The 26,842-nt window shown below is 39.6% G+C and overlaps 2 protein-coding genes across 4 annotated transcripts in view; both read left to right on the top strand.

The window, feature by feature from the left end:
* Positions 1 to 9,897, top strand: part of ATOSA (atos homolog A) — a 46,886-nt gene extending 36,989 nt beyond the window's left edge. For both annotated transcript variants that reach the window (XM_085070666.1, XM_085070665.1), the window contains exons 9-12: positions 204 to 362; positions 2,178 to 2,246; positions 3,088 to 3,287; positions 8,654 to 9,897. In XM_085070666.1, coding sequence (XP_084926792.1) covers positions 204 to 362; positions 2,178 to 2,246; positions 3,088 to 3,287; positions 8,654 to 8,807 — 582 coding nt within the window. In that variant the 3' untranslated portion in view covers positions 8,808 to 9,897. The remainder of the gene's footprint in view (positions 1 to 203; positions 363 to 2,177; positions 2,247 to 3,087; positions 3,288 to 8,653) is intronic.
* Positions 9,898 to 13,915: 4,018 nt separating this feature from the next.
* Positions 13,916 to 25,675, top strand: ARPP19 (cAMP regulated phosphoprotein 19). 2 transcript variants are annotated; one of them, XM_085070662.1, is made up of 3 exons: positions 13,916 to 14,107; positions 18,869 to 18,991; positions 22,403 to 25,675. In XM_085070662.1, the coding sequence occupies exons 1-3, from the start codon at positions 14,063 to 14,065 to the stop codon at positions 22,571 to 22,573; spliced, it is 339 nt and encodes a 112-aa protein (XP_084926788.1). In that variant the 5' UTR covers positions 13,916 to 14,062; the 3' UTR covers positions 22,574 to 25,675. The 2 variants fall into 2 exon arrangements, with proteins under 2 accessions (XP_084926788.1, XP_084926789.1); XM_085070663.1 differs by lacking the exon at positions 13,916 to 14,107 and adding an exon at positions 16,334 to 16,489.
* Positions 25,676 to 26,842: the final 1,167 nt, after the last annotated feature.

Genomic DNA, 26,842 nt, shown 5'->3' with positions numbered 1-26,842 from the left:
GATTTGGACAACACTTTCTTCTAAACCATTATCATCTTACTGAATGTTCATGACTTTTGCCTTAATTATTTTTTTGTTTTTGGCAGGTCACCTTATGAAACACCCAGATCCTTACATAGACTCGTTTCCTTGTTTGCTGCTTAGTTGTGCTCTGTTTTATTCGAGGTGCTGCCAACTGAAGCTGTGTGTGCTTTGTTTTCCAGGAGTCTGTCCTGAATTTCCGCTTGGACCCGCTCGGTGTGGTGGAGGGTTTCACAGCAGAGGTGGGAGCCAGCGGAGTCTTTTGTCCCACACACATGACTCTGCCAGTTGAAGTGTCGTTCTACAGCGTTTCAGATGACAATGCGCCCTCTCCTTACATGGTAAGTGTGTGGTTGGATTTATTTTAAATAAATTCTGATGTGTGGAGGTGAAGAGCAAGAGCTTGGTGATTAGAGGGTTCAGAAAGTGAAGATTTGAAGGGATCTGGCTTATTTTCAACTGCTCTAACAGAGTTCTCTTGTCCTTCCTTCCTTTCCCTAGCTCATGCTTTTCCTTCCACTTCTCTGCCCCACGATTCAACTGTTCTCTTGAGATATTGAATATATTTGTCTCCCCCCACACTGCAGTGATCAACCCCCACCATCTCTCTTTATCCATCTAACTTAAAATAGCAGTGAGGCAATAGCTGGACTTAGCAGGATACATTTTGTTGTCCCAACAAGCAGCTGCTCTGGGCAACTAACCACACTGCAGAGTGGCTTAGGTGATGGCCAAGGGGCTTTTGCTGATGGAGACCTTAGACTTGGAAGTTATTCAGCCCTTTCTTTTGAAGCAAATGTTGTCAGAGGTGTGGTGACACACAGACTCTCATAGGCTGCATGGTTTGCTGATGTTTGCAGCAACACAGTGTTTGTGTTCTTGGTCTCTGGGTGCTAATTCTGTTCCACCTTTCTACAGAGACAGCACGGGTTTTGCATGTCTAAAAGTGCTTCTCTCTAAAAAGCAAATGGTGTCTTGTAGGCATTGAATCAGAGGCTGGATTAGTTCTGAATGCCTGTTAAGGAAACTCAATTTTATGTAGGTGACAGATCCAATTTTTAGAGGTTTTTGTACATGTACATCTGTCTAATATATGCTAAAGGGTTTGTTTAAATATATAAGTCAAGCAATGAATATCTGAGTATCCCAATATTTAGATTTTAAATCCATACCAGTTACCATATTTCTGACCTTCTGTTTTAGAAAGTATTCAGAAAATTAAATTGCCTAGAGTTTAAGTAATGGCTTTGATTTTAAACTTGTATATGTCTTAGCGACTGCAAAACGTATCCTTTTGCTTTCATCTTTCTAGATTATTTCATGTGATTTTCCAGGAGGTGAAGAGATTCTTATGTTCCTCAAATGGTTAACATAGCATTGCTTATTTTCCTAGCCAGGTTTCATTGTTTCAGGCTTTCCCACATGCTCTAAATATGCTATTATGGCTGAGTCTCCCAGGATTAATACAGCATTTGTGTAGTGCCTCCATCATCAGAAACATTGTTTCTGTTTGTATAGCTAGTTTCTCTGCTTTGGGGTCTTTTTTGGGCTGTTTGTTTGGGTTGGGTTTTTCAAGTCCAGTGTGTGGGGTCCAGCAGTGGTGGCCTGCAGGTTGGTCAGACACGTGGCAGTGTCCCCAGCGTGGCCTCGGCAGTGTCACATTGCCCTGTGGGGTGCTCTGTACATCACAGCTGGTACCAAAGCAGATGTCATCCTTCCTAAAGTTTGGATTAGAATGGAGGATTAAGTGCATCTGCTGCCTTTGAAAAGCAAAAATGAGTTCTGTGAGATTTGGAGTGTTATTGGTGCATTTGTAGATGATATAGAAATGGAAAGGAGGAGAAAAATGTTTCATTTTAACCTCGCAGCTGCTTTGAAAAGAAAGCTGTTTTGTCCTATCTCCCTGATCTGGAGATGTGGAAACTTGAATCATATTTCAAGAGGAGAATGTACCTCTTACTGCACAGCTTTTAATGGTCTGCCAAAGCATCTGTAAGGCCCCTACTGCTGATTTTTTAACTGCATCCTAAATGCATTGCCTTCTCTATTTTTAGTTTTTATACATTACTGATTGTGTTTCAAATAAATGCAATTACATGATTAGAACATTTTGATTTGTTTATCTCTGTGAACTAAATCTGTGTTTTGTTTTGTAGGGTGTGATTACTCTAGAGTCCCTTGGTAAGAGGGGTTATCGGGTACCGCCTTCAGGAACAATCCAAGTGGTACGTACTCAGCAGATAAGGGTGCCTTGAAACCACTAATAGCAAGAAGGTCATGCAGAGATGAGGTTACTGGAGATGAGCATGGAGCTAGCTGTGGAAATGTGCATCTCTGTAGGTACTGTGGTAATTCAAAGTAGAAATCTGTGTGTGGGACAAAAGATATTCCCAATCTTTGAACACTTCTGTGCTCTGAGGAGTCTTAAAATCAGTTACAGGAGATTCAGAATACTTGGGGACACTGTTGCTTTGAAAAAGTGATGGGGAAGTAATTAGGCCACAGTCCAAATCCTGAAATTCTAAAGCGATTAAGATTGAATAATTGAATTGAATAATCTACCTTTTGTAGTATTTTAACACCACCTTTACTTTTGTAATAAAACCACAAAGTAAATCACAGTGATTGCTTAGAACCAGAGAACTGACTTTAAGAACCCAGTCAAAGATAACATGTTCATAATTTCATGTTTAAAAGTGGAATCCACCACTGTGCTTCCTGCAAGTGTATTGTGTGTGGAAAACAGTGTAGACAAAAAGCTGACTGGAAAAATAAACAAAAATGGGGATGCTGATTAGCAAAGTGAGAGTAGCCATATACTAGTGTTTCATTCAGATTAGATTGTGTTTAGCATTATATTTAAAAATGGGAATTGCTGGTAGCTGAAGTGTTGAAAACCAGAAAAGCTTCCCAATGTTTTTACATAAACTTTTCTGTATGGCACAGAAACAAAGTGCATAGAGAACTATTTTAATAGATCAAGTTTGGGTTAGGTCTTTTTTTTTTGTTGTTTTTTTTAATTTGTCATCTCTAAAGAGTATTGTATTTAACTGTTTGTCTTCTCAGACCTTATTTAACCCTAACAAAACTGTGGTGAAGATGTTTGTGGTGATCTATGACTTGAGAGAAATGCCAGCTAATCATCAAACATTCCTACGGCAAAGAACTTTTTCTGTTCCTGTGAGACGAGAAGTCAAGCGATCTGTCAATAAAGAAAACAGTCACCAGACGGAAGAAAAGCTACTACGCTACCTCATACATCTGAGGTAAGCTCCTTGAAGTTAAAAAAACCAAAATAAAACAAAAAAAACCCCAACAAACCCAAGCCAAAACCACAAAAAAGTATCTGCCAAAATTTAACTCATAATTTCTTTCCCAGACAGCCTTTCTGTATACAGAAATAAGAAAGAATGAAAAGAAAAACAAAAAAGGGAAAATGCTAACTTGGTCTTTAATCTAGACAGTAGAGGAAGAAGAGCTAATAAACAATATGGATTCTCCTTGGGAGAAATTAAGTTAAAATACAACATAAAACTCTCTCTTGGCATTAAAGTATTATGTATAGCATTGTAAAGCTTAAATCTTTTCTTAGCAAGAGACATATTATTCTGGCTGAATCAATGCACTTTTGAGGTTACAGGAAACAGTGAATGTGGATGTTATATGGGCAAAAGCCAAAACTAAGGATCAGTGAAGAGAAGGTGCTTGACATGTGCCTCTTCACCAGAATAGCTTATAACATGACAAATGGTCTGAATTACAGTGTTTAGTGGCAAAAATGTAAATATCTGTTTCATGATGCAATACTGGTGATAATGCCTTTTACTTTATAAAATATTCACTCAATCTTCCTTAAATGATTTACAAAGCACTGCCTGAAACCAGACACTGTGCTGCTGCTCTTGGGGTGTTCTGGAGACTGCAGTTGGAAACAAAGGAGGAATGATGGATATGCTCTGTCCTCCTGCAGTTTGCAGATTTTTTGCCTGTGTTTTTGTAGTAAGAAATGCCTGTACACACAGACCCAGTGCATTCACTCAAGCACTTGGAAACCCACCAGCAGCTGACATTGTGAAGTGAGCAAGCAGAACAAAATCAAATATCTTACATTTCTCTATTGTTGTACAATTATTTCTGGTACATATTATTTTTCCTATTTAGTGTCATTGATTTCTATCCAACAGACTTTTGAAACACAGCCTTGTCTAGAGCAGTGATTCTAAGCCAGACTCTCCCATTAAATGAAAGTTGACAGTCATAAAAAAAGCGTGTTGGTTTACTGGAGTGTGAAAATAGTGTCATGATAAGGCTGTTGAATAGTGTTTTCAGTCTGAAATTCAGCCTGGATTGAAATTCATCCTTTCAGGCCACATTAACTTGCAATGTCTAACCTAACCACCTAGAATTTTTCTTTTGGGGCAAATCCTCAATAAGTGTGTAGCCCCAGTAGAAGGCTGTATGCAGTTGTCAGGATGGTCTGACTGGGCAGGGGAGCTGGGGATAAGCCTCAGCTGCAGTGGTGGGGAAAAGTCTGCGGCCAGCTGGATCTGGCATACCTGCATGAAGAGTAGTGTTCTTGTGTCTCCTTTCAGTTTCTACTTTAATGTCGTTTGTAAATTTCTTGTTGACAGACTCAAGCATTACTTCCATTTGAAGGCAAATCTTTCTGCTCTCTCATCTGTTACAGCTAGAAGTCTTTAAGAGCTTCCTATTTCTGCTGAAAGAGAGAAATGTTGCAATTCTGTTGCTTCTCATTTTGAAATATCTGTACAATTTAGCTCAGCTTTCAGACCTCTGGTAGGGATCAGTTCATGGGTTTATGATGTGTAATTGGAAATACAACATCCATTTCTGATGGGAAAAACCAAAATCATAGTTACGATGCTTAGGTGCTTACTTTAGAAAGTGACTAACTACAGAATATGCCACAAGTTTTTTCTTCAGTGATAAACCCAAGCAGTGGCTCCTTTCTCATAATGTAAGAATGGCAAAACTCCTTTAAATAATAAAGTAGCTTATGTTGATCTGTTTTGTGGTTTATTATACTGAGCACTTAAGATTTTACAAAAGACTCAGTTGTCCATCTAGTAGCTTTCTTTACTAAAGATGGATTTCAATTAGGAGGGCTTAAAAAACCTTAGTAGTATATTAATTCACATGTAAGTTGGTTTTAAACTTCATTTTTAAAAGCAGCGTTTCCTCAAGCCTGCTTTACTGAAAAGTTACCCAAACCTAAAAATTTTAACGATTCAGATTTATTTTTGTTTGTTATTCAAGTTGACTTAGAACAGCCTTTCAGTTTCAGTTGCAGTAGTTATTGAGCACACAAGCATCTTAAGCTTACGTATTGAAATTTTGTTCAAAAAAACAAATGAAGTCACCACCAGTGAGCTGCATTGTGGTCGCATCTGCTTGCGAGGCCTTAATCACAGTTGTCAGCACTCGCATTATGAAAGCTCCTTTTCAAGTGGTAATTCAGCAAAAATGCTTGCATAGGTCTGGAGCTTAACATTGGCGGCCAGATTTTCTACAACAGACTTTAAAGTGTCAGATTTATTGTGTGTGCAGCTTCTGCATGCAGTTCTGGATGTTTGAGGTACTGTTCAATATGCCATTAGCCTGTACTTGTACCCATAGCTACAGGATTGAGATACCAAATGTAGCTTGCACAGGCTTTATTCAGAGCTTTATTCATTATTAAAAACCTCCAAGAGCTGCACCTGCAGTTTAAGTTGGTTTTTGAAGATGCTTTGGGGATAATTTTTTTGTTGCATGTGAAGCAACGACTTTTTGTCTTGTAATTAAACCTACTTGAGCATAAGAGCTGTGAGCTCAGCTCTGCTTGTGCCTCGTTTCTGCCCGGCTGGGAGGATGACGACCATCTGTGGGTTTCTAGGTCACATTCTGGCACCCCTGTAAAAAGCAATTAAACAGCTAACCTGCCCACAGCTCAGCATTTTTCAAGTTTTTAAAGCTTGGTCAACAGCCTTAGTTACTGACACATTGCCTGGAGGCAATTGCATGGAGCATAGTTGTTGTTGCCTAACAGCTAAACAGGGGTTGTTACTGAGGGCTCGGTGAAGGGTAAGCTTGAAACTGGTTGTTAAAACTAGTGATTCCTCAAGGTGTTGAGAAACTTTTTTAAAAATACTTTCCTAATGTGACATATATCTTTATTAGTGGAAGCTGAAGATACCTGCTATTACTAATTTACTAGCTGCTTTTGATCTTTCTGGTTTCTCAGCATTTTTTATCCACAATTTTTTATCCTCGTCCTAATGATTTTACTTACAGATTTTATAGATTGCATTGTATAGACTTTTCCACTTACAAAATGCATCTTGCTACATATATTCTCATGATTATCTCTTATTCTATATCCTGTTTCTGTGACTTACTCTGTTCTTCGTGAATTTTGATGGCCTATAAAATATAGAGGGACTTTGTGCTTTTATTTGTCATTTCTTGAGTAAAGTTCCTCTGCCAGACTTTCTAGCATCTGATATTTGTGTGTTCTTGTATTTGTCTGTTGTTACTGTTCCTGGGACACCATCTGTCAGAGACCTGGGTTCTTGGGTTTTTTAAATTTCTTTAGGCAAAATTACTGGAGCTGTCACAGCTCTGGAGTCAGTCTCATGCTGGCCACTCCATCACCACCCCACAAGGGTGTAGGGAATGCTTGTCTCTTGATTATTCCAATATATTTGCATGTATAAAAAGCAACATTTCTAAATCCCGATTACTAGGTTAAACATGTCTAAAAGAAAAACATTAGGTAATGGATGCAGAGATAAGAAGAATCCCTTGAACTTTGCTGCTGTCTCCCACTTATCCTTCTTCAATCTTTTCAAAATGTCATACTCAGAGAAGTCATGTTGCAGGGAACCATTATTTACTGAGCAAAGGGAGTCTTGCAGGATTATCACTCATAGAAAAGAGCAAGCTTGAGAAGTTTAAAAATAGACTATGCAAATAATTCTTTTGAAAGATCCATGTGTAAAACAGGAGTTGAGATCTATTTTATGATGGTGCATTGATAACTAGATCTATAGGAATTAATTTCAATCATGCTTTTGCTACAATAGACTTTTCAGTAAAATTTTTCCATTTAATATGTGTTTTGAGCTACATTCTGAATTAAGTGTGGTGTTTGCTTTGTCCCTTGTCTCTTTGACTCTTCCTTGTGCTCTCTTCCACAGTCTTCTCTTAAGATAGTGTCTTCTCCCTTTTGCCTATCAGCTAAAGGGCTTTCACACTGACAGCACCAAGCAAATAAATAGTGATGGATGGGAGTTCTGTGGGAGCCAGTAGGAGTTCTGCTGGACCCTGCTGCATTTAATGTCCTTGACAGCTGTATCTAGGAGAACAGAGTTTTCCTTTGTCTGGCTGTGGGGATGACTACAGGCTATTCTGCATCACTCATCTGAACAGAACAGTGCCACAGAATCCATTTCTGCAACCTGCCTTCCTCAGATGATGAAGCCTTGATGGATCTTCTGTACTTGTCTTTCTCCTACCTCTCAGAATTTCAGAAGAATTTTGAATAGGTTTATTCTAGAGATACTGCTTTTGCTTCAATGGGGTCAATAAGTAAATGCCTATTAAAAGTCTGTGCAAATTGTGATGCATGTGATAATACAGCATGCACTGCTCTCTCAGTATTTGCAATGGTATCTTGTTGTAACAACAGTAATGGTTTTTCTGTTCCTATTGCAGCAGCAATAGCATTTCTCCCTCACTGTGACATAATGGTAGTGATGTTAAGTTTAGTTGCTGTCAGAAATGCTCCTTAGGCTCTTGTACATTTCCTGGTGGGGAGAAGGAAATTAGGGAGTTTTGCCACATGAAAACTATAGAATACTGTTTTCTGAAATGCAGATCTTGTCTCTCTTTATACAGTTGTTAAATCCCAGGGAAAGTGGAACTGGCACATTCCTGGCAGGTTTGGAGGACCTGAATAAGGCTGTTTAGCTGAGCATATAAGATGAATGGGCCCAGGAATTGACCACTGTTTGCTTTGGTGATTGGGCCAGTGAAATGTAGTCTCTTTGAAAAGCTCCCTAGTCAGTGCAAAAAAAATTCTTTGTCTGCCTGCAGAGATCCCTGTACCTACTGCTTCTCAAGACAAATTCTTCCTATATTTGGAGTGTGGTATAAAGCAGAAGTAAACTTCCTGGTATAATGTTCATAAAGAGAGCAATGAAATCTGTCTATATGATTGCTGGAACTGAAATGTATATTTGATATGTATATAGTTGAAAATTCCCTTTTGTGTATGCTTAGGCCACCCTTTGGACATTTTCAGGACTGCTCACTGAAGAGCATTTTTTGTCATTCCAGATTGCTGAGGACTTTAATCTTCCATGTACATAATGGCAGTGTGAACTTCAAATATTCCATGCCACTTTCAAAGCTGTGCACTGCATTGGTGATTAGGAACAGAACCTTTAAATGTCAAAAGGAACAAAGCAGAGTGAAAGCGTTAGGATATTGTTTCTCCATTCATTTTAACTGACTAATTTTGTTTGCTTAAATGTGTTTTGGCCTTAAATGTTTTAAAAGAGTGCATTTTATTTAATATTTAAAGATTAATCTTTTGTTTTCGATAATACAGATGTTTGTATCTTTTCAGGTTCCAGAGTTCTAAATCTGGAAAGATCTACCTCCACAGAGATGTAAGGCTCCTATTCTCTCGGAAATCCATGGAAGTTGATAGCGGCGCTGCATATGAACTCAAATCTTACACTGAATCTCCTACAAATCCTCAGTTTTCACCAAGATGCTAGCAAACAATGGCAAACTAAAGTATTCATTTTACTGTTGAGTACTCTTTGCGAGCAAAGATTGGTAGAGACAACAGTATAAAGTTAAGTCTGTAAAGGAATAAAAATAGCGCTCAAGAAAAAGAAGGTTCTATGAGATCCTGGACCAGTTTTTAAAAGGTTTCTGGAATGAGCTTTGTGTATTCCAAGTAGACTGGAAACATACTTAAATCTAATCTTTTTGTACTGTTTAAAACCACTTCATTGGATGTGTTGCAATAGCAAATTCCCAAGTTAGTTTAGTGTTTACACTTTTTATTTTATTTTTCAGTTATTTAATATTTAATGTTTCATTTAATACTCAAGTGATGTTTGTCTTTAGTGTTCTAATGTAGCATAAATCCTATGTAAAATCATACTATGTATTTTTGGCATTAATATTGAAATCTGAAATATATACAGATGTCTTTAATCTGTGTGCTGTTTTAAGTGATATTCATTTAAGTTATTGAAAATGGGGACAACAGGTGAATTTCCATAACATTTCATACTATGCAAGCATTTAGCTGTTTTTTCTCTTTAATGGTACCCTTTTCCATTTTTTCTCACATCCAGATTTAATAACACTTGCAACCACCATGCAGATTGTTTATTTACTTACTCGTGCATTCAGATCATTAATTCAATTCACATTTTTCTCCCTCCATTTATTTTCTTTCCTTAAGGGCCATTTTAATTTTGATTTCTGTTATTAGCTTTTCTCACATAAAGGTTGCACCCTCCCCCATTTTATTTCTCAAATTGTGTTAAAGGATGTACTGTGCAAACAAATTAGTATTTATATCTTAAATATATGCAAAAGCTATGAAACTTGTACTTTTTGTTTTATTTTTAGATGAGAGGATCTTCATGTAATCCTAAATATTTTTCATAGGTCAATTCCATGTAGGCCACTAGGTGGCCATAGGAAGTTTTACTAGCAATGCTACACTGGGCATAGGACTATTTTCCGATACGTGTGTGTATTCCTAAAACAAAACAGTCAGATGAACAGTTTATGCTAAGTGTTAAACTGTGTAACTGAGAGAAATAAAGTTAGAAGCATTTGATTATATTTGAGCTATATATTTAATAATGAAAATGAAGCTTTGTGATGTTTGATGAAGGACTGAGTTTCTCAACTGTCTTACCTTGATTTATGTGTTTTTCTTTACTTCGCTGTAGGTTTTCAGAGCATTAGTAATATGCAAAGTGACCTATAACATGCTTGTCTGATGACGACTCTGGAGAAAGGATGAATGTGCATCTTGTATATTCAGTACTGCCCCTAGATGAGAGAAGTCAGTGTATCATGAAATCTCCAGGAAGTCTGCCAGGGAATGTAAGGGAGACTGGACTTTCCAGATGATACTTATCAACTATCTTGTACATGCAAATGACTGCCGCTCCAAAAGGGCAAAGCTCAGATATTACCGAGTCCTTTCCCCTCTTCAGCAGTGTTTTCCACTCTGTTAAACCACCTTTTCAAAGGTTACCTAGCATTCATTTTAGACAGAACTGGGGGAAACTGTACAGAAAGAAATTGTTTGCAGTTTCTAGTTATTTGTGTGCCCTTTAAAGCTGAGAAAAGGTTTCTTTTGGTAGCAGAAGAGTCAAACACAATTGCAGTTTTACTGTGTACAGAATTATGGTCTGGACTAGGATGTCAAGAGTGTGTCCTAGTTTCTGTGTAGCTGCTATTGAGTCATAAGCAAACAGCATGTATCCTCAAACTACTTATTTGTGTCATGGTGCACAGCTGCTTGCATACTCAATGAAAAAAGCATGAGGAAAGGACACATTTTTAATTAAAAGTCACCATTCCCCTGTTGTAGGTTAACCGTTTATTTTGCACTGACATTATGCAATGTTTGTATCTTGACAACTTTATTTAAATAGACTTCTTCAAGCCATCTCCTTTCATTAATTTGCTTTGAACAGCAAAGAAGTGTGGATTTTGAATATGTGGTTACTACAAGTCATGTCTAGGAAATAAATTTGTATTCACTTTAACAGTCAAACTACACTTAGTCCCTGCATGGATTTGGAATGAAAGTGATCTTGGGTTATCTGTGCACAACTTTGATTTTACTGAGTCATTCTCTATTTACAGCTTGATCTGAGTAAACACTTTCCATTAGGGACACACCTGGGGAAATGCTGGATCTCATAAACAGTGAACTAAATTCCACATTACTTCCTATGCACAGGTTAAGACTAGACTAATGTTTGAGAAGTCATTGGTTTTTTCTCTTTACTCCTCAGTAGGCTCAACAATATAGAATTTTTTTAAATAAATGTTTGGGTGGTTTAGAAGGGCCTCCAGTGATGGCTGCTACAACTAATCTCTCACAGTGACAAATTATGTGTATAATGAGAAAGTTATTTATAACATCCAACTAAATCCTGCTGAAGTTGAGCTAAATACTACTTAGCCTTTTCACTATGAGCAAAGAAAACAATTTAGTTCTTGTATCTCCCTTCTCAGTCTTATTTTTTGATAACTAAGACAACCCCAGATTGTTCAGTCAGCTTTTATTTTCTGCATCTCTCATCATTCTGGCTCTTTGCTTTCTTCTTTTGGACTGAATCAGTCTTGAAGTGTCTGAGGCTGGACACAGCACTCCAGCCAGGGCCTCTCTGTGCCAATCAGACTGGAAGAATCAGTTGATAAATCATATGGATTAAAGTCCTCTTCATACATCCTGTTGTAATACACTGTTTTTCAGTATCAGGAGATGTCAACTTGCATTCATCTTGTTACCCAATATAAGAGATGTCCTACCTGCTTGTTCCCAAAATGGTAGCTCTCCTTATTGAACTTCATTCTCTCTCTACCCAAGATTTTATATGCTGAACACAGCATTGCTGTTGGAAGAATTTATGGCTGTTTCCAACAAACTTGCATCCACCACCTTAAAGTTTCATATAATTAAGTTTCCCTAATTTGCATGGGGAAGTGTCAGAAGCCTTATTAATGCCAGGAGGCATTTGGAACTTCAGCCACCTTCACCCACTTCTCCACATGGTCTGTTTCCTTTTTCTTAAAGGAAAGATGATTGTGTGAAACCCTTGTTCTTAACTGTGAATTCCTGCCTAGCTACTCAGTTTCTTTTGAGTGCTTATTTTAGATGATTTATCCAGTCATTATTGACAGCTTAATTATATAGCTTGTATTCTGTCCTCCCCATACTCCTGTTCAAATTCAGGAAAAGTGATTCCTGGAAACCCATTCTTTTTTTACAGGTTCCTATATGAATCACCAGTAATTATCTGGAAATTGCTTCTGTCATTCTTTAATCTCTTAAGGATATTTTTTCATCCAAGTTGAAAATATTTACCAAAACTAATTAAAGTAACCTGTAAACCAGTCTCTCTTTATTCCAGCTAGAGGCTATACTTTGTTTGTTACAATATTTACCTTGATCATGCTAGATTGAAAAAAAAAAGAAACATCAAACTCTTTGGTCTTTACAAAGCTTGTTCGGTAATATTTCGGTGCCCCCTTGTCTTCGTGAGCTGCTTTAGATACATGTCCTTAAAAACTGACCTACTTTCTGTAGGCTGCTTTCTTATATTTGAGGCCATTGAAGAACCTGGGCTTTTCCTTAGGTTCTGAATTTATTTCCCATCTTTCTTCTGCATTGTGTTCCCTTAAAGAAATAACTGCATTAAGGAACTGCTGAATCCTTGAAACTGTTTTCTCTCACATTGATTTCATAAGAGATTTGAAAGAAATTCTTAAAGTTTTGCATTCTTGTCTGCTGTCTCTGCTTTGTTGTTCTGCTTCCTTTTAAAATCTATGAACTTCATCCTTTTTATGATTATTTTTCTATGTTGCTCTGCTTCTCCCTAGTTTTGCTAGAAGGAACTGTGGGACACCCACCACTATCATGCCTTTTCCCATCATCAGTTAAAAAGCCACTAGTGTGTTCTGCGATGTTTTTTCTGTGCAATCTGCCCAGCTGTATCCCTTTCTGAACAAGGGATGTGCACATTCCTTGGCTTCCCTGCAGCTACACAATCCTGGTGTCTGGATGAATCTCTCAGGTGCACAAAAAACCTCTTCCAACTACTGGCTTGCGGGGCATTTAGTACAATTCAGCTGTGGCAAAATCATTGACAGCTTCTGTTTTTACAGCCCTCTCTGATCTGCCTCTTATGTTCTTCCCAACCATAATTGCACAAAGCCTGTCCTGGCCAGTCCCTCCTGAGCTGTGCTAAGAAGAATCCATACCTTGCTGTTCACATAATCCATGTTTTCAGGTATCTCTAAAGAATTCGGGACCCCTGAAGATTTATTGATTTATTATGGTGGGCTATTTAAACCCCTACTTTATGCTCCTAAAGAGAGTCTGTCGAAGGTTATTGTTCAGCCAAGAGCCAGACAGTGTAAAGTAGATGGGGAGGGAATAAAATACTCTGTATAACTTGATACTGTGCTGTTAAGGAGTTCCAATGGACTTAGACCTCCTACCCTGCCAGCTGCTGTCTGGGACTCATGAGATCCCCGAGTAGTGCTGCTGAGGACTCGGCTCCTTGTGTTTTGATCACTGAAGTGGCCAAAAGAACTAACTTTAGCTAAGCAGTAAAGGTTTTTTTCCCTTTACCCTGATGCTGTAGGCCATGCAGGCCGATGAGCTGGGGTTAGCAGACTGTAGGGGGGTGGGGGCAGTGAGGAGACCACAGGAAATGTCTTTAAGCTGAGACACAGGAGATTGACATTAGGTGTTTGAAGAATTTTCCCTGTTGGGGTGGTCGGGCACTAGAACGGGCGGCCCAGGGAGGTGTGGAGTCACTATCCCTGGAGGTGCTTAGGAGACGGTTAGCTTTGGCGCCGGCTGACGTGCTTTAGCGGTTACAGTGATGTCTGTACGGCTGGACTTGCCAACCCTCTTCCAACGTCTCTTCGGAGGCCCATGTTTTGCGGTTGTAACGCCGGCCCCGCAGAGCCGCTGTCCCCGCGGCCGGCCCCGAACCCGCGGCCCCGGACGTGACGCGCGGCGCGCAGGCGGACCCGCCCCGCTGCCAGCTGCCCAGCCCGCGCGCGGGGGCCGAGGCGGAGGAAGTCTGGCCCCGCCGACGCTCCGTCGCGCGCGGCGCCGCCATCTTGTGCGGGAGGAGGCGGCAGCAGCAGCAGCAGCAGCGCGGAGGAGCCGCGGCCGCGCCTCCCGCCCGCCTCCTTCCCTCCTTCCCTGCTTCCCTCCTTCCCGGCCCCGCCGTCCCGCTGCCGCGGCGCCATGTCTGCCGAGAGCCCCGAGCCCGCCTCGGCCGAGGAGCAGAAGGTGGGTGGCCGGGCCGAGGAGCACAGGGAGGCCCGCGCGGCTTCTCTCGCCTCCATCGGCGCGGCCGGACCTCTCCGTCCCTCCCTCCCTCGGCCGAGGGAGCCCCGCGGGCCGCAGCGTCTCCCGGGCCCGGCCGCCCCTCAGAGCAGCGCCTGCCCCGCGCTGTGTGCCGCCGCGCAGCGGGGCCTGGCGGCGCTCCCGGGCAGGACGGGCCCCGCCGTGCGGCCGTGCGGGGCTGGAGGCGGAGGAGCCGCAGCACCGCGATGGCTGGGGAGCGGCCGATCGCTGCTGTGCGCTGGCCTGGCCGGGCCGATGGCGCTGCCTCGCTCGTTCCCCGGCCTCGGCCCCGCTCCCTGCGGCCACAGCGCGGCCCGCGCCCTGCTGCGCCATGGGCTTCGGCTCAGGATCGCGGCGGCGGGATGCAGACCAGCCATCATCCGGAGGCTGGACGTTTGTTTCACTTTCAGAAAACGCTCAGCTTTTGATGTAATCAATTCAGGAGCAGAAATACCCAAATCACAACGACCGCGACCTGAGCTAGTTAAGGCTTTTAGAAAGAATAACTGGCTGGGTTATCTTGCGGTGTCCCTCTTATGTCATCTATGTAGGTAATAACTGTATCGTTTCTTCAGTGGGATTTGGTTTCATAGATGACTCTGCTGTGAGCTGAAGAGGCCGTTTGTTTTTTAGTCTTGTCATTGCTGGGGGAGCCCGGTTGCAATCCCCGCGGCTATGATCCGGAGAAGTTATGAAACACAAGTACTGCTTTGAAGGACGCTAGAAGAAAAAGCTTAATCTACTTCAGCTGCCACCTTTTTGTTGAATAATTTACAATTTGTAATATGAGTTAGTCGTGCAAGTAGAGCTGTGCGGGTTAATATGGAATTGAGATACCTTCTCAATAGGTGCAGTAATCAGAATCAGCTGCTTTGGCAGGTCTGTAATCTGCTCTTAAATAGGTGTGTTCTGCAGCGTGACTTAACGTTAGGTAGGCTGCTGAAGGGATACTGTTCCTGTTCAAAGCCTATAAAAATAAGTCCCTGGCCTATGCAGCACTCCTAGAATAGCTCTGTAATAAGAGCATAGTTAAACATGTGGCAGCAAGTTTATTGTAATACCTTCTAGGGTGTTCTGATGAAGTCAGGTGACTGGGGCTGATTTTCCTAACGAACTTTCAAACTGAAGTCTTGAAATGTCATGTTTATGCATTGCTGGGAAAAATTACCCTTTAATTGAGAGGTGGGAGTTCTTTGCTGATCTCCCAATTTAGTTTTATTCTGATAAGATGTTCAAGAAAAATTATATAACATCAATAAAATAAAACTTTGCTTTCTGCGAGATTATGTCGTGGTCTGATACTGTGGTATCAGTGCCATTATGACATTGGAGTATTAACTTCCACTAAAACTATTTGTCTTAGTAGGCAGAATTGAACATTTACTCGGTTAATGCTTAGCTCTGAAACACTTACATAAACAACCCATTTTGCAGTACTTATTCATATGTATGCCTAAAAAAGATAACGCCCCTAAATGAACTTTGAGGCAGTGTTTTCGTGATCAGAGCTTTTTTTCTAAACTTTTCTGACATGCTGTGAGGAGCTTGTGCTGAGCGAGAAAGGTTTTGAACTACAGAGTGATATAAACTGAAAATCTGCCAAAGACCAGTGTTTCCTGTTCTCAGCGTGAAAACTCAAGACGGTGGCAGGAGGAAGTTCAGAAACAAAGAAACTTTGGACATAGAGGAACATATGTTTGGTTGACTCTTTTTGCCTTAAAAGCCTGTATTTTTCAGGAAACTGTTAGAGGTGGTGCATTTTGTTGCTGAACTGGCTTTTGCCACATCATTTTGCTATAGGGTTGTGCTGTTGCCATGTTTTCCCCATTTTCTGCTTTGCATTTTGTCTCGTGTCTTCTGCTAAAGATGATCCGTTAATACTAGAATTTTTAAAGGCTGATTAGTCATGCAGGTTAGTTGTCCAGGGGATACAGAAGGTTATGGTGCTAGACCTCTGAAACGATTAAAAGCAAAAGGTATCTTTAAATGAGTTAGGTAACTACTGCCTTCCTGGTAGATCATTTTAATGACTTCATGAGCTGTGTCAGATTCATGTAGAGAACTAAAATTATAACTTTTGTGTGGTTGTCACTAGGAAGAAGAGTGTGGTGTATCTTGGTTTCTGCCCACTCCCCAGTCATTTGTTAGTCACTTGGTTGTTGCTTCTGTAATTCAAGGGAGAATGTTCTGAATGTAGGAGTGGCTTGGATTAAAGTCTTCAGGGCTCAGCAGCACATCTCTGAGAGTGCTCAATACCTTCTAGTCCTCAGAAGAATATAAGATCAGAACGTGCAGGCAGTGATCGTCTCAGGAAAACTCTCCAAGGTCTCAGCAATCTGGTTTAAAAGGCTTCTGAGCTGCAAATGAACACATCGAATTGCTTTCTGAATCTAAAATCTTGGCACCCCTGTATCCTTCAGCAAGGAGTTCTGCAGCTTAACTGTATTTTACGTGAAGAACTGTTGCCTTAAGTATTTTTTGAACCTGCCATCACCTGGTTTTGTTTGACACCCTAAGTTGTGGTATTGAAATTCTTTAATTTGTGTTCCGTGGGTTTTTGAGTCTTAGTTGTTGATGGTCATCAAGAGGAAGCGGCTGTGCTCTGTATCCTTTTGAGCTGCGTTGATGCATAACGTGGTGTTTGTGTTTGGATTGCCTGCTGTGCCATAATTTGTCAGCCCTGTGAGTTTGCATAAATGTCTCTTTGATGCACCGTGAATACATATTTATATAAGCTATTTATTGTTGGTCCTCTCGTCTTAAAAAATATCTCCTTTCGGTCTTTAGTTGCAAAATAATGCACCCTCAAATACTTAGTCTGTTGGCTCAGCAGTGAGTACCCAGTGATTCAGCATTAGCTGTTGAAAATGTTGAGCTAAAAGGATTACTTTTGGGCAAATCCAGTCCGTGTCAGCATTCTGATGAACCACAATAGGGAGAGCAGCAGTTGCATGATGTTTGTAACGCACGAGAACTGTGGGCTTGGCTAGCTGGATATTGCCTAGTGAGAAATGGTATAATTCTGTGTTCAGCAGTGCCAGGAAAACTTTGCCCTTTATTTGGGTTTGTATTTTGCATTGTATTGCCTAGCTGCATTTTCATCAAATAAAAAGCATTGGTTCCTGTTGTCACAGAAGTTTCTTTTTAATTGTTATGAGAGTTTCTATTTTTTCCTTGGGAGAACTATTAGTTCAGTTTCCTGTTGTATTGTGTAAAGCTGTCCTTGAGGTGTCTTGGCCTAATGGAGCCACTAGAAAATGTTATATTCTAAATCTGTTGTAATGCTTGTTTCTGAGGCATCTTACCAGAAAGATGTTGAATGTTACGCAACCTGGAGCATTTTATAAGAGATACAGAAGAGCACCTAGTGATAAGCGAGTGTGGTGGTGGCTCTTGTTCTTCGGCAGTTCTGGCTTAAGTAGCTCCCATTTCCTTGTGTTCTTGTCCTCCCTGCTGCTGTGTTAACATACCTGTTTGTGCAGCTGCTTGGTTGTCCAGGCTGTGCAAGCAGATCCAAATGAAACAGCCCAACAAGGGGAGAAGAAAAAAAAAAAAAAAGATAAATGGTTATTTTTCTGTTGAAGTAGTTTCTGTAACCCGTTGCTGGGGAGTACAGGCAGTCACGCTGATTGATGCAATGTAAAGGATGATGACAGGCATGGAAAAGAGTATGAAGGGGCTGCCTGAGCAGCTCTAAGTGGACATGAAATCTTAGTCATAGATGAATGAAGCCCTCCTGGTTTCAATGGCAATTCTTACTTCCTGCCTGAAAGTCTTTCTGTGACTTCAGGTGATAATAACAATTCTACACCACAGCAGTCATTGCAAATCATTATACTTTCTCTGAACTAGCAATGGTTTGCATTAAAAAAAAAAAAATGCTGTGGCCAAACACTGGAAAGAGCAAAACAAGAATTTTGAATGAAAGATATTTTAGAAATGATCCAATAGAATATATTGTACTTCATACATGAAATTGCTGCATGGACATGGAGTGGGAAGTAGAGGCCAGTGAACAAATTGCAGTTTTGCCAAATGAGTATCTTCAAATTATTATTTTGAGCATCCATGTTTTACAGTATAGTCATAAAATAGGCATTTAATTTTACACAAATGCACTATCCAACTGTCTTCATCCTCGTAATTTCAGGATAATTATAGACGTATATAGAGAAACACAGTATTGCTATTAAGGTAACAGCAGGCATGTTTTTGAGACTGTTTTACAGTGAATATCAACACATTACAACTGGAGCAGCTATACAGATCAGTGTGGCAGTGGAAGTGCCAGTCTGCCTGTGCAACTAAACAATAAAACAGGCATTTGGGAAAAAAGTCCTGTGGTTCTTGCTCAGTATTCAACATTAGTTTGTTCTTAGTGGAACCCTTGTTTTGACCAAAACAAAAAAGATTTTTGTTTGCGGCTTTTTTATTTTTCAAAATTAAATAATTCAGACTACTTTTCTTTGAAAGGGAAGTGCGCACATCTTCAGCATCTCCAGGAAGGGTATCTAAAATGGGAGGCTGAACTCCTACAGTTGCTGTCAGCATTTGAGAAAGGAATGTGTGAAAATGTCTAATCAGATAATTGTTATGCTCACTTGGTAGCAGCAATGAGCATGTGGGTGTATTACCTACAAAGCTATTCTGCATAAATATACATTGCTGTATGCTTCACTTACAGTATCAATCATTGCCTTTCAGGAAATGGAGGATAAGGTGATAAGTCCAGAGAAAGCTGAAGAAGCAAAATTGAAAGCAAGATACCCTCATCTGGGCCAGAAACCAGGAGGCTCAGACTTCTTGAGGAAGAGGCTTCAAAAAGGAGTGAGTTCTTTATTGTGTGGACAAAAAAATCCAAAATTCCTGTTTCTGTGGGTTTTTTCCCCACTACACAGGCCTTTGCATGGTAAAAGAGTCCTAAGAACTTTAAATTTTGAGAGAGCACAAGGAAGAGAAATCTGTCTCTGCAAAACAAATGCCAGCTTGGCAAGATCACTGTTTACAGCATCAGTGGCTCAACCACACTTGTTACAAAAAATTAAACTTAGAAGCTGCTGTGATAGACTTAATGTAAAAAACGCTGTAGTAAAAACCAAGGGATAGAAACTCATCCTTTTTTTGTAGTGATTTTATCCTGCGCATTCTTATGTCCCTAAAATTGATGTCCTCTCCTTTTATCCTTGTCTTTAGCACGTGAAAGTTTGGTGTCTGCTGTTAGACCAGGCATCATCTGACATCAGTGGTTTGAGAGTGGTGGTATAATTCTCAATATATACCCAGACCAAAAAATAATGATAGAAGAGCAAAGAGTGAGTTAACATTTCAGTATTGCTCCACATCTAACCAGTGTCTCTTATTTTCTTAGCTGTTTGACTGGGGTTTTAGTTTAATTATTAATGGAGTGATTATGTAATGCCTTTCAGGCATGCTAGAACTCTGTTTTTGGAATATTCCTAGTATGTCACTGCTTCTGATGGTGCTTTCATCGCTGTCACACTGTTGTGGTTTTTTTTGCTATTGTCTAGGCCCTTTCAGTACATGCAATGATTCCAAGTATAAATCCTTCACAAACCAGCTGGTGGAGTTCAGTGCTGATCTAATTCTGTGCTATCTGGTAACATCTCTTGGGAATCGTTACTGTTGGCAGGTTTTTTGGATAATCTTTGTCTCATAAATGGGAACATACGAAGCAGAGTTAACGGCTGCTGGGCCTGGGCAGGTGGTAGATGAGGTGACTCCCTCTGAGTTACACTGCTGTGTGGTCAAAGGCAGCCTAAATGAGACTTCACTGGGTTCAGTGTGTGTGTAGACAAAGAAGGGAGTGGTAAGTATGTGTTGTGATGATATCTCAGGAAAACAAGCCAGCATTCACTCAGCAAGGACTGACAGCCATAAAGGAATTATGACTGCTTGCACTTGGTGCAAATGTGAGAAAATCTCACCACCAGCAATAACAGTCCGTACAATATCTTCGTCTTAATTATACACTACTGAATGCAAAGGCTCATGCAGCATGTACTTTCAGATTTGAGCAGAGACAGATCAATGGCCATCTTAATTGACTTTTGCTACTCTGATGAAGGTTGGCATAAACGTGTGGATTCCACTTCATAATATGCCTTCTGCAGTTCCTGATGTGGTGATGATAGCTTTCTTTCATTTTATTTTTTATTATTTCTGTTTAGTGTGCTCAGTGTCTTAAACAAGGAGGCATCTTTACTTGATAGAGACTCTGGTGTACTTCAGGCTGCCTGCACTGATGAAGGTTAAAATAGAGTGAGTGAGTGAGTGAGGGTAGTGAGTGTGCTTTCTGATAATGTTTCTTTCATGAAGACACCTGGAGTGTTATAATCGGTTTGAAAGGGGTGATCAAATACAGGCCATCTGTGAGAAGCTAGAATAAATCAGGAAAATACAGGAATAAGTTAAAGGAAGAAAGGGATTTAAAAAGAAGAAATCCATTTAGAATGGATTAATTCAAAAACATGGGAGATGGTGGGTTTTCTCAGATATTCTTCTGTGGTCAGCTGTAGCCCAAATCTTCTTTGGTCTGGCAATCAGGAAATGCTCTACCAATTCATTTTTGCAGTCCAGAAATCTTCTGCATTTTATGCACACACCATTATTAACACACTTTCTCTGGAATAATGGTAGATGAGAACAGTACTACATCATGCTCCTGTGGAGAGATTCTATTTGGAACTCCCAGATGGACAGAAAGATCTCTGTTAACAGCTGTAACACATCCAAAGATTGACTGGTTTTGTTATTACGTAGTTGCTGTTTAAAAGTTTCTTTTGGTTGCTTCTTGAAGGGCGAAATGGGAAAGTCTTTTTCTAAATCAGATTATGTTCTACCTTGAGGTCTAGGCTACAGGTGTAGTGCTAGAACATTGTGGTGAAAATAGGAAATACACCATCCAAAGGATTGAACTGGGAAGGTTTATTAACAAAAATGTGTGGTTCAGATATACAGTGGACTATGGGAGAAGTAGATCTGGTAACTTCAGGGCTCTGGCAGGGAACATTTAAAGCCATTTTCAGGAGGCCTCCTGAACAACCTCCTCCCTTTTTGGTAAGGCCTGTTAAGTGAGGTGTTCAAATTGCTTCTGTCTAGCAACTGCTGCTGCTGAGCCTTTTGCAGTGGGTTAGTACTAATACAGAATAAAGACTGTCGTGGCAATATGCTGCCTGGAAGCACTTAGACTTGTCAGGAAGGGATGGCTGTTGTTCAGCTGACTGAGGACTAAGCCTACACAAAGCTAACTGGGAGGCCTCTTCAGAGGTGGTTGTGATTGTAAACAGTAGTTAGTGGTGTGTATCTTAATCCTGTGTCTAATTTTTTTGCCTCATGTGAAATCTGTTCAAAATCATTACAAGTATCTTAGTGGTAGACCTCACGGTAAGATGTAAAAACAATGCAATTTTTTCCTATAAAATGTTTCAGTGAGCAGTTGAAGACTTGATGTAGAGCATGGATGAAATTTCATGCCTCGTCTTACCATGATGTGGATAAATAGCAGTCATTTGACTTTGACATAGATAGCTTAATATGTTGAGAAATGTGGCAATTCTTGAAGGTAATGCTAATAAAAACTTGCTGATATATTAAGGAACACTGTTTTAGAATTTCAAACTTGATTTAGTTTTGTATTCAGAAAAAAAATGGAATGTGGGATAAGAATTTCCTTGTCACAGGGCTTTTCAGAAGGACTGTACAGTAGATTTGACTTTGCTAAATAATTGGTTTGTGAACTTCAGGGATTATATTTTTACTGTTTTAATGTGTGCAAATAAGAGGTATCCTTGTTAGCACGCAGTTTCATGCTGCTTTGATCTCTGGTGTGATAGACCAGGCTCTGTCCTCCAGCTTTAGTTTATGCATTGTTCGGTTATTCTTTGCAGCAGAACTTGTTCACTGCAATAAAATTTACAAATGGCAAGATTTCATCTGTGGGAAATGAGCTTTTGAGAAGACCAAAAATAATGTTCACATATGGTGTGAATTTAATGGTATATGTTGAACCTTAACTGTATATTTAGCTGATGAGAAGAGTTCAGCTGTCTGTGCTTAGTAGTCTTGGTAATACCTCTTCTAAATCAATGTAGAGCTACCTTGACCAATGAGGGAAATTTTGTAACTTTTAAAAATTTAAAATATGTATTTAACAATGTAATTCAGTGTATACATCTGTTCAGATTTCAGGCTTTTAAATATATGTCTTTTGTCTTTTAGCAAAAATACTTTGATTCTGGTGATTACAACATGGCTAAAGCAAAGATGAAGAATAAGCAACTGCCTACTGCAGCTCCTGACAAGACAGAAGTCACTGGTGACCATATTCCTACTCCACAGGATCTTCCACAGCGGAAACCATCTCTTGTTGCCAGCAAGCTGGCTGGCTGACGAGAACAGCTGAACTGCATGATTATTCTCATTCCTGTTATTTCTCCTTAATAGTTATTTCTCACCCTCACATCCCCCTTTTTCTTTCTTACACTAAGTCATGAGACTGACAGCTTTGCAGGTAGCGATAGCATGTGCTGCTATTGTAAGGGAATACTGTTAAGAGTAAAACGTAGTATTTGGACTAGTTGAGAACAATGCACTGATTAAAAAGGACAAGTTTGGTTAGAGCAATGTAATCTACTTGAAAATGTACATATTGCCCATTTCCTAGTGTAGGACTGGTTCCAGCAAGTGACATCGCAAGTTTTACAACTTCTAATGTTTCTGCTTTTGTTATTTCATCTTAATTACAGCATATTTGTATTTAATATAACCTCCAGTTGTGTTGGGTTTTTCTTCCGTGTTTGGGTTTGTTCTCTAAAGTAGAGGTTTAGACCACAAGTTGCTAGATGGTAAAGCATGTACAAAAACAAAGACAGGGCTCTGATTGAATTTTGTTTCTGCTTTTGAACTTGAACGGCCTTAAACCTGTTTCAGCTTTAACAATAGAGTTTTTACTTGGGCAATATTTGCCCATTCTGGTGTAACTCTTGTGAACCTAGTGCTTATTGACAACTGCCTGTTGAAGCTGGTATTCTTTTCAGTTCCGTAGCTTAGGACACACTTTTGTTGAAGATGTGGATGAAGTGTGCATGTGCATAGACTGTTGAATTCACTCTTGTGCCATTTTTTGTAAATACAATAGTTTTGCACAACCTTTTGCAAACGTCTATTAGTTTTACATTTTAAAAAGCAGATAATGTGCCAATCAAAGCACAAGTGATTCTGTATCTTTCAAAGTCTTGTCCTGAAACTAAGAGCCCAGAATCTTGCTACTGAAAGTAAAAGTTGTATACCTGAAATTTGTGAAGTACATTTACAGTTGATTCAACCTTAGGCTTTTGCAGATGTATACTTTGTTTCACAACAATATCCAACATTCGAATATAAATCTGGAATTTGTACTTATATTTGCAGGCAAGTGCCCTTTCTGTTCAGCAGTTGTTTAAGCTTTTAAAGCAGAAATGCTCTGTCTGTTGGCATGGAATGTGGCTAAGTGTACTGTTCAAGAGAGTTCCCTGTGTGGCAAACACCAAATCTAGGCTCGCTAATGTTTGATATGCAATTGTCTTTGGGCTGTTTTCAATTTCTGGAAGCAGAAGGGTATCTTTTTTTTTCTTGGACTCCTGAAGAGGTCATAAACTATTTCATTTTCTTCATTGTACAGCAGCCCCTCATTGGCTTTGGGGAAACAAATATCTGGAAATGTTTTTTCTATAATGACCTATTGACAAATAGGTAACTTTTCATATCAGAAAATAGGAATGAACTCCAGTTCACATTTATGATGAAGGTTGTAAGTATTAGACAGCCAAAATACATAGTTGATATTAGCCTGGTGAATTGATGCATTTAAAAGTATGTTAATTCAGTGAAATTAGAATATTAAAAGTGCAGTATGATGCATAATATAATTGATTTTCATATAGGTAGTCACAGCCTTCACATTCTTTGGGAGAACAAGAAACTCTTAAAAAAGATCAATTTACTGAGTAGCTTTTTCTTTTAAAAAATAGTTCTGAAACAGCCTATTGGAAACAAAGCGCCAATGTGAGTATTGTAAGAGAACACGTAAAGATGCATGTTTTCAGAAGCTTGTACTTTGTGCTGACATATTCAGAAAGGTCTTGAGGTATAAAGGACTGCTAGTCAAAAACAATACTCACCCATATCTTCTGCAGTGCTCTCTTCTAAAGGCAAACAAAATGGTCAAGAGAAAATTAATAGTCTTCATTTGGTCGTGTTTTGATCAGAACATATGTCTTTGTAATGTTTTTGATACAGAGAAGCAATTCCAGAGAATTTCAGAATTCCTAACCTGATTCTTTTCAGGTTGGTATAGGCCTTTTGTAGTAGTTAGATGGGCTTTGTCAAGCCTGTCCTTACTCCTTATTCTCCACTAGTATTATAAATAATTTGTGGTTTTTGCAGAACAGTTTGAAGAAATAGACCTGCTTGACTTCTTTAAGAAATTAGGCTGGAAGAATAACAAGGAAACTGGAAATGTTGAAGCAAGCTGCATTTTATAGATGTTTGTTCTAATGTGAAAATCCCTCTTTATTTTTCTATGTATAAATGGAACTCAAACTTAATGATAGGACTGGGCCTGAAACAAATGTTGAACAACTTAAGGTGACTTGCTGTGTATTGTCTGGTACCACTATTCTGTAGCTCCCCTAAGGTGAGTTCTCTTGATGTTTGGGAAGGTTTAAAAAGATAGCCATTTAAATTTAAACATTCCACTCACTTAGCTACAACTCAGCTTGTCCTGCTGGTTGGACAACACAAGCTCTTCCGATGCTCACTTGGTGACTTGCAGTTCCTAAGATTACTACAGATTCAGCTATGAATATATTATCCATGTGTATATTTGAAGTACTGTAATACTAACTAGGTCAGTGACTGATTATGAGCCTTCACATCTGACAGACCTCAGCAGCAGGCACAGCTATTTTGATTCTATACACTGTATAAAACTTAAGTCCAATAGTCACTTAACAGTAAATGGAACATGACTGCAAATCGATGCTTACTTTCAGCTTACTCCAGCAAGATAACTCAGCTATCCAAACTGATGTACATAATGTATTATATGAGTTTTACCATTTGATAATTGCCTTTTTCAAAAAAATCCTGTCCACACTGTAGACTGGCAGTCCCTTTCATATCTTGCCTTTAAAGATTGACAGTGTTTAGTTGTTAGAGTAGTACTCATGTAGGCTTGTAATAGCAGATAGCACCAACATTTTATTTGAGATAGTTAAGTGGATTAATTACAACTTCACGGATATGTCCCCAAATCTGTAACACCAAAGGTTTCCCGCTCATTGTTCTTGATGTAGTAGGACAGTGTTTGTGTTAAGGCCACAGGAGTACATTTTGTTGGACATATTTACACCCAGTCAAGATGTTAAGGTGATAAAAATGTCAATTGTTATTTACAAACTTACACATTGTATAGTATACAGAATAAATTGATTTACTTAGTTTTTATTGCAACGTGGAGGTTTGTCTCATCTTTACTGTGGTTTCCTAAATGATACTGGATACTTCGGTATTCTCTATGGAAAATTTCTAAACCCTAAATCTTGCTACTCTGTATCATTAAAACTATGACTGGGCTTTGGTTTCTAGTATGTTAGACTACAGAATTACTTTAATGTAATCACATTTATATATATTTCAGTGCTTATTTTTCTATTAAGGCAATTAAAGCTTATTGTTTGAAAACTCCGTAACAGATGATTGATTTGGTCCCTTGCACTGAATGAAGGGGATGTCTGGTAACCAGCTTGGTGCAAAGAAGTTTGCATTGGCCTAAATATGGCAACGTTTCCAGAAATCACAATGCTGGGAAAAGTCTGACTAATTTCCCAGTCAGCCCGAGGCTTAGGTGCTGATCTTGCACAGCTTCAAAGATCCATGGGGTGCTATTTACACAATCAGCTCAGTCACCAAGGTTATAGTAACACCCTCTGTGCTCTGCATACCTGCCTGGTACATGATTGTCTCTGTTCCTACACATCTCTTCATTAGATTTCAGAGTCTTAACTATTCCATCAGTACTGGCCTGTTTGTTTTCTACAGCTGAAATCTTCAGGCCTGGTCCTTGTAGTGTGAGAATATGGGCTTTGCAGAAAAGTCAATGCTCACTTGTGGTGCAGTGTGGCAACAGAATAGGAAGTCCCATATGAGAAGGAAATTTCTCTGCCACAGTTGAACAGATCATAGATATGAGCAGAACATAGATGTGAGAAAAAAGATAGGCTAGATGCTTTTTAACTGCTGAAAAATTACATTTAAAAAGTCACTATAAAATTCTGCATGTGGACTGTGTCAGTTACATCAGCTATACATTGTTATCTGGAACACCCTGGGATCTATACTCTGAAAATAAAATGCCTTCTTTGCAAACATGTTGTGCAAGGTAAGAGATGAGGTCTTGTAAAATCTTGCTGGCAAACATTTGATGCGGGAGATGCATCTTTAATAAGTAGTTGCTCTGGATACATTACAAACAGGTTGTTTCTTGGCAACTTTCAGTGCCCCCAATTCCTGTCCTTAATGGCAGATTTGAAATCCTGGTTTATGCAAATTGTGTCAAATCATAGCATATTTTGGACTCGGATATCTATTTTTGCTGTGGCTTATAATTACATTTGGCTC

The sequence above is a fragment of the Lichenostomus cassidix genome, chromosome 10 (genome assembly GCF_008360975.1).
Source record: "Lichenostomus cassidix isolate B80296 chromosome 10, HeHo_3.0, whole genome shotgun sequence".
NCBI classification, from domain to species: domain Eukaryota; kingdom Metazoa; phylum Chordata; class Aves; order Passeriformes; family Meliphagidae; genus Lichenostomus; species Lichenostomus cassidix.
This window is presented reverse-complemented; position numbering and strand designations above follow the sequence as displayed.

Coding starts and splice junctions, on each gene's coding strand:
- ARPP19 (XM_085070662.1), top strand. CDS start 14,063: ATGTCTGCCGAGAGCCCCGAGCCCGCCTCGGCCGAGGAGCAGAAG. Junction 14,108..18,868: donor CCTCGGCCGAGGAGCAGAAG/GTGGGTGGCCGG, acceptor ATTGCCTTTCAG/GAAATGGAGGATAAGGTGAT. Junction 18,992..22,402: donor GGAAGAGGCTTCAAAAAGGA/GTGAGTTCTTTA, acceptor TTTGTCTTTTAG/CAAAAATACTTTGATTCTGG.